Raw genomic sequence first — 7,410 nt, 5'->3', positions numbered from 1 at the left:
CCCCGGGGTGTTTTGGGGGTCAGGATGGGATAGGGGGAGGATATCTTCTTATTTCTGGGAGCACCGGGGTGGGGTGGGATGGGGTGGGCGAGCACAGAGCGAGGGAACAAATTGCTCAGCAGAGACCTTGGGGTGAGCGGGTGGGGTTGGCTGGGAACCCCCCCGGGAGCCCCCTGTGCTTTTTGGGGTTGGTTTGACTTTTTTAGCACAAGCGTATCCTTTGCAGGGGTGGGGGGGGGTGGGGGGGGGATTGGGGCAGGAAGGGGTTTCTTCAGGCTCAGCTGGAGAGTGTGATGCCAGCCAGCCATGAGCCCCGGCGTTCCCCCGGCAGAGGAGTCATGATGTCCCCGTGGTGTCCTGGGGGACAGGGGCACCATGAACGGTTTGGGCCCCCCCGCCCCCGGGCCCAAGCACACGCCGAGCCACGGATGAACAAAACCTGGCACCCAGCAGCACCCCACAAGTCTCTTCCTGAGCTGGGATGCCCAGGGTGAGGGGCCACCCCTGTGGGTTGATGCTGCTCGTCCTGGCTTGTCCCTGGCACCTATCCATCTCATCCTGTTCTGGGGGGGACCAAGCCATCACCCCCAGGAGGAGGGAGCTGCACGGCTGAGGGCTGGGCTGGGGATTTTCCACCCCCCGAGGCTGCATCCACCCATCCTCCGGCTTCAGTATGTCATACCCTGCCTTTGGGCTCACAGCCCCCGGCCACCTCCTGCTCTGGGGCCGAGCAGCAGCTTTTAAAACTTAATTACAGAAAGAGAGAGGCAGGAGGATCCTGGGCTTTTCCAGCAGCCCCTCTTTTGCAGGACTTTGCTGATTTTCCAAAAAAACAAAGAAAGTCCCCCCCCCGCCCCCAGCCCCCGAGTGCTGAGGATGGTCCTGGCCCCCCCACAAGGCTGTTGGTGTTTAATCCTCATGGGCCCCGTGTTTTCCGGCCGGCTGGAGCAGGACGATGGGGATGAGCCTCCCTGGGTGGGAGAGCAGCTGCCTGGATTAACCCGCTGCCCCTGGATGAAAAGCCGGGCTTTGGCAGTCCCACTTGACACTGGTTTCCAGCCAGCTGGGATCCGGGGCGGGGGGGACTCTGTGGTTTCCAGCTCAGCTGGTAATGCGACAGCCTCGTTAGCTGGTGGCCTGATGAACCGGAGGTCCTGAGAGAGAAGAGATGTGAGCGGAGGGACACTCCAGTGTCATCTCCCAAACCCAGCTTATCGAGGAACCAGGCTCAGCCATGGGCTGGGGATTCACCAGCCCTTGGAGAAACATCTCCAGAAGCTGGGCTGTGCAGGATGCCAGCCCCTGGGTATCCTACCCACCCCCTGCTCTGCTGGCAAAGCCCCCGGTCACCCTCTGAGCTGCCCGGACAAGCAGAATCATTAGGAATGGGGTGAACAGGTAAGGAAGGGACATGCTCATGGCTCTCTGTGGCTCACTTGTCCCCCTGTGCCAGCCCTGGGCAGGGTGGCAGCTCTGGATGTGATCTTGGCAGGAGGAGGAGATGAAGGGTCCAGCTCCCCCCGAGCCTGGGGAGACGAAGGGCATGAATGCCCAGCATCCCTACAAACCCATGAGCCACGCACTCCAAAAACCATCCCACCCCTCTCCAGCCACTGCTGCAAGAGCCCCTGGACACCCCGCAGCCTCTGTCCTCCACGTTGCCCCACAGGGAAGCTCAGACTGGCCAGGGGAGCCCCTAAACCCTGCTGGGAGAGGGAGGGGGTCCTCTGAAAACATCCAAATTCAAGCCGCTGGCTGGTGGTTATTTTGCCAGTGGCCACAGCCCCCAGCCCTGCAGCCCCCCGTGGCTGCGGCTCCCAAAATCCCAAGACTCGACTGCAGCGCCGGCGCAGACAAGCCAGCACATCAGGGAAAATTTCCAGTCTTCCTCTTTTACAGTCTCTGTCTCCTGCCGCGGAGGGAGCTAACTGGAACAAATACTCTGTAGAAATACTTCAGTATTTTCCTCTCGCGCGTGTGCTCTCTCTTTTTTTCTGGGTTGTGAGTACAGCTGTAGATTCAGTGAGCTGGTTCAATTATAATAAAATATACAGTATATATTGTAAATGACCCTGCCGGGCACAGAGCAGTTTCTTCACGGGGGAAGGAGGGGGGGGGGGGCAGCACAACAGAGTTAACTTGCTCCCTCCGTGCAGGCTTAGTCTTGTCCAGCTCTCCAAGGACCTATCCTCCTCTACCCCTGCCCTCTCTCCAGCCATCCATGGCTTGCTCTTCACCGGTGCATTAGCCTCTGGCTCCTGCAGAGCAGCACTGGGCACCAGTTGTGTCTGATTCCCCAGAGCATCCTGCTCTGGGCAGGGGGAAACCCTCCAAGGAAGCCTTGCTGCTAGGGCAGAGGTGTCCCCTTGCATCCTTCCCATCTTCTTGCAGCCCTCCTGGCTCCCTGCATCCTTCCCTGTATCCCTCCTATTTGCCTGCAACCCTCCCATCCATCTCAGCTCTCCCTGCACCCTTCTCTTTATCCCTCCCTGCATCACTCCCATCCCTCCCTGAATCTGTCTCTGCATTCCTCCCATCCCTCCCTGAGTCCCTCCCATCCCCTGCATCCCTCCCTTCATCCCTCCTCTCCCTCCCTGCATCCCTCCCATCCCTCCCTGCATCACTGCCTGTATCCCTCCCTGCATCCTTCTCTGCATCCTTCCCTGCATCCCTCCCATCCCTCCCTGCAACACTCCCTGCATTGTTCCCTACCCTCCCTGCGTCGTTCCCTACCCTCCCTGCCTGCATCCCTCCCCGCATCCCTCCCCATCCCCTCACCGCCGCACTCCCTGCAGTGCCTCAGCCCTCCCTTCTCCCCCAGCCCCAGCAGGATGCGCCCCCCGCCTCCATCCCCACACGGCTCAGCTGCCTTCAGCCCTTTCCCCCACGCAGTGACAACAGTGACAATGCTGGGCTCTGCCTCAGACAAACGGGTTTGGCAGGGGCTGGCGGGTGGCTGGCATCCACTGCATCCATGAGTGGGGGGACACCCCCCAAATCCCCTGCTGAGGCATCCCCCCCCCGCGTCCCTCCTTACTGTGTCCCTATCTGTGCCCTGTGCCCCATGGGGAAGGCTCCCCAGGGTCACCGTCCTTGCACTGAGTGGGCCAGGTCTCAGCTCCTACCTCTCTCCTGGTGCCGGCCACAGGTTTCTTCGAAGAAAACCAGCCAGAGCACATCCCACCACTGTGCCTCTGGCCCCCAAAAACTGACTGGTCCCACTCCCCAGGGCTGGGGAGCAGAGAGGGATAGGGTGGGGGTGGTGGGGTCCCAGGGGCTGCCGGGCTCACTGGGCTTGGAAAACAGCCCCTCCCTGGGATTGCGGAACCTGGAGACTGGATCCAAATGGGAATCCTTTCCCAGATGCTAAGGTGATGTCACTGGAGAGACTTGTTTAGACATGAAAGGGAAGGTGCCATCTCCCTTGCCCCAAGAGGGTGCTGCCCCCTCCATCCCCTCTGCCCCCACCAGCTCTATCAGCTCCTCAGCCCCACCAGCCCCCATGAGGTCCCACTAGCCCCCATGAGGTCCCACCAGACCCCATCAGCCTCCATTGTCCCCACTGACCCCCATCAGGTCCCATAACCCCCCATTAACCCCTACTAGTCTCATTGTCCCCCATGAGCCCCATCAGCCCCGTGGGCTCCAGGGACCCCCACCCCCAGGGGCCCGGGCAGCTTCACCCCAACTTGTTGCTGGGGGTTCCCCACCGCAATGTTGAGCCCGGGGGCCACAGAGGTGCTGGTTTGCTGGGGGGCTCCAGAAGCTTCTGGCTGGAGGGTGACGCAGCAGCACGGGGCCATGCACGGGCTCCTCCACTGACTCATCCCCCCCTCCGAGGCTCTGGCCCAGCCCCAGCCCCCTCCCCATCCCTGGGATGGTTTTACAGGCAAGAAATGCAGGCAGGCGGGGGTGAGGCCGGGAGCAGCTCCAAGGGTCATCCATCATTCTCAACCAGCCAAACCTCCCGCGGCGAGAGCCAGATGGACATTTCCCTGGCGGGGAGGGAAATGGTTCCCTGCCAGCCCCATCCCCGTGCCGCCCACCCCAATGCGGCTGCGTGCGGCCGCCCCAACCCCGGGAAAGTTTCTCGTCCCTTCCCTGGGCCCTGCTGCAATTTCCATTAATAGCCAGCTGAGCCGCCCGGCTAAAAATAACCACCCGCCCTCTTCATAAGTGGCCGGTGGCCGCCCCCCCCGGCAGCCCCGTGCACCATGGCCGAACGCCGTGTCCCCTTCACCTTCCTGCGCAGCCCCAGCTGGGACCCCTTCCGCGACTGGTACCATGGCAGCCGCCTCTTCGACCAGTCCTTCGGGATGCCCCATATCCCCGAGGATTGGTACAAGTGGCCGAGCGGCAGCGCCTGGCCGGGATATTTCCGCCTGCTGCCCCGGGAGAGCGCGCTGATGCCGGCCCCCGGCTCGCCCTTCGGGCAGGCGCTGAGCCGGCAGCTCAGCAGCGGCATCTCCGAGATCCGCCAGACCGCCGACAGCTGGAAGGTCACCTTGGATGTCAACCACTTTGCGCCCGAGGAGCTGGTGGTCAAGACCAAGGATAATATCGTGGAGATCACCGGTGGGTGACGGGGATGGGGGTGCGCCGGGGTCCCCACTGGGACTGGGGCAGCCGCCCTGGAGTTTACTAGGGGAAAAAAAAAGGGTGGAAAGGCAAAGCAGAGATGGAATAAGTGATGGGAAGGAAGAGCAAAAGGAGATGGAGGGGAGGGATGGAGAGGAGAGGAGAGGAGAGGAGAGGAGAGGAGAGGAGAGGAGAGGACAGGACAGGACAGGACAGGACAGGACAGGACAGGACAGGACAGGACAGGAGAGAAAAAAAGGAAGGGAAAACCAAGGCAAAGAGGAAGGCCCAGCATTACAAGCTCAGTCTCAGGGTGCTTTCATGATGCAGGTGTTGCACAGGGTGCAGAGACCCCCCAGCCCCATATATTGACCCCCTCGCTACTGTCCCAGCCAGGACATGGGGAGGGACATCCCAGCTACAAGCCATAGAGGGACTTGGGGGGTGCCAGTGGGGTGCCATGAGCTCTGCAGCCCCCGTGCTCCCCCTCAGAGCCCTGGGCAGCTCAGCCAGGGAGGCTGTGATGAAGCCCAGACTCCGTGGCACGAGGCCCACAGGGTGCTACGTGTCCAGCGAGGGGGGTCCGCATGGGGCGGGGGCAATTCCTCAGCTGGTGGGATTCGGGGGTGCAGCCCGAGGGAGAGGCGGGTGCTCAGCCTCCAGCCCCATCAGGCTGGGGACCCAAAATGAGGGCTGTGGGTCCCCTTGGCCACCTCCGGCTCCTGGCACCACACTTTGCTCCCCTTGAATTTGGGGGATGCTCCTGGAGGGGCCCTGCTGCCCATGGTTGTTCCCCCCCCCCCCTCCCAGTTGCTCCAGGCTGATATTAAAGGCAAAGAAAACCACGACAGGCAGGATCAGCCCCTCTCCGGCATCAGGAGAAGCTGGGATCTGGTGGGCTGGGACAGGGAAGGGGGCACCCCGGGCACAGGGACCTTCCCAGCTCATGGCTCCTTCCAACCAGCTCAGGGTTTGGTTTTTTTCCCTTCCAGGCAAACACGAGGAGAAGCAGGATGAACATGGCTTCATCTCCAGGTGCTTCACCCGAAAATACACGTAAGTACCAGGGAGGAGGGGGGATGGCAGCGCCCCCAACATCTCTGGGGACCTCTGCCCACCCACCCATCCCCTCCAGTGCCAAAAGCCCAAACTGGGGATGCCGCTCGCCCAAACTGGGAGTTGGGGGGGGGAGGCAGCAATTTGGGGCTGAGCATCTGTCACTGGGCACAGCATCACACCCACAGGTGGTGCCGCAGTTCTGACACCCCCCCCCCCTTCTCTCTCTCCTGCAGCCTCCCCCCTGGCGTCGAAGCCACGGCTGTGCGGTCCTCCCTGTCCCCCGACGGCATGCTCACGGTGGAGGCCCCCCTGCCCAAGCCGGCCATCCAGTCTGCCGAAATCACCATCCCCGTCACTGTCGAGAGCCAAGCCAAGGAGCCAGCCAAGAAGTAGGCGGCAGTGAGGAGGAGGAGAAGCCACTGCCACCCTCCACCCCCCGCCCCCCCCCCATCTTCACACCCACCCCCTGCTCACAGCCCCCTTTTTATTGTCTATTTTGTACTCGCCCAGTCACCGAGTGCCTTGAATAAATGTGAAGGAACCGATAGAATCAGCTGGAATAAAAAATGGTGAAAGAGATCTGTCTCCATGCCCTGTGTCTGTCCCCCGGGACACCCCCGGTGGCACAGGTTCACCGTGGCTGTGCTGGGTGGGAACCACACCGCGGGCACCGGCTCCCTGCTCCGGCAGGGCTGGACCGGAGCACCAGGACGGGGCTGCCTGGGGCCAGCGTGGCCAGTGGGAGAGCAACTGAGCCCTGCTCAACAGCTTGGGGTCAGCTCCACATCCCGGGTCTTCACATCCTGGGGTCAACACCTCAGGTCTCCAAATCCTGAGTCTGCCTATCCTGGATATCCCACATCCCAGGTCTCCTGCATCTCAGCTCTCCACATCCCGGCCTCCAGCATCCTGTGTCTTTACATCTCAGGTGTCCAGAATCTTTGATCTCCACATCCCAGGTTCAGCATCCCAGTTTTTCACATCCTGGGTCTCAACACCCCAGGTCCCCTACATCTCAGGTCTCAATACACCCCTCGTCTCCTATATCCCGTCTGTCCAATATTCTGAGTCTCTGACATGCCTGGTCTCCAAAATTCTCAGCATCCTGGGTCTTCCACATCTCAGGTCTCTAAAATCCCAGATCTCAGCACCCTGTGCTCCAAAACTCTGGGTCTCAACATTCGGGACCTGAACAGTTTGGGTCTCCCCAGTGTCACCATCCTTGGTCTCTACATCCCTGAAAAACAAGCACACACAGACACCCCCCCCACTCCACCCCTGAGCCACAGGGGAGCCTGAGGGCAAACAGGGGCTTCCATGGGCGTAAGCTTTGGCCAGAAACCCCCCCGTCCCCAGCAGTGTGGCCCCTCCAGCCCCAACGCTGCCCCCCCCACCCAGTTCCCCCTTCCTTTCACCCCATTGCAATGGGCCAGGCAGGCTGGGGGGGTTCAGCTCAGGGGCTGCAGCCATTCTGGGGGGCTGGATGTGGTGGGGGGGTCATGGTCCCGATGCCTTTTGGCCCCAGCTGGCCCCGTGCCCCTGCGTCCCCATGCCTCCGTGCAGGACCGGCCCTACATGGCCGAGGCCGGGCCGTGGCTGCGATGTTCCCGCTCCGACAAATCCCACTAATCCCCCCTGAGTCATCCCAGAGGCAGACGGTGACCTGGGAAGAATCCCGCAGCTGCGAGGCCCCCCTCCGAGCCCGGGGGGCTCCGTGTGCCCCCCGAGCCCCTTCTCCCTGAGCACCAACCCCTCTGCCCCAGCAGTTCTCCA

General features: G+C 62.0%; 1 protein-coding gene across 1 annotated transcript; it reads left to right on the top strand.

Annotated features, from left to right (window-relative positions):
* Positions 1-4,178: 4,178 nt before the first annotated feature.
* On the top strand, positions 4,179-6,215 carry HSPB1 (heat shock protein family B (small) member 1). Its single transcript, XM_074160637.1, has 3 exons — positions 4,179-4,575; positions 5,571-5,634; positions 5,871-6,215. Exons 1-3 carry the CDS (start codon positions 4,215-4,217, stop codon positions 6,028-6,030), a joined length of 585 nt encoding a protein of 194 aa, XP_074016738.1. The 5' UTR covers positions 4,179-4,214; the 3' UTR covers positions 6,031-6,215.
* The last annotated feature ends 1,195 nt before the right edge of the window (positions 6,216-7,410 follow it).

Source organism: Numenius arquata, chromosome 18 (assembly GCF_964106895.1).
Source record: "Numenius arquata chromosome 18, bNumArq3.hap1.1, whole genome shotgun sequence".
Classification (NCBI taxonomy): Eukaryota; Metazoa; Chordata; class Aves; order Charadriiformes; family Scolopacidae; genus Numenius; species Numenius arquata.
The sequence above is the reverse complement of the archived record's forward strand: the minus strand, read 5'-3'. Positions and strand labels throughout refer to the sequence as shown.

Coding starts and splice junctions, on each gene's coding strand:
- HSPB1 (XM_074160637.1), top strand. CDS start 4,215: ATGGCCGAACGCCGTGTCCCCTTCACCTTCCTGCGCAGCCCCAGCTGG. Junction 4,576..5,570: donor TAATATCGTGGAGATCACCG/GTGGGTGACGGG, acceptor TTTCCCTTCCAG/GCAAACACGAGGAGAAGCAG. Junction 5,635..5,870: donor TGCTTCACCCGAAAATACAC/GTAAGTACCAGG, acceptor TCTCTCCTGCAG/CCTCCCCCCTGGCGTCGAAG.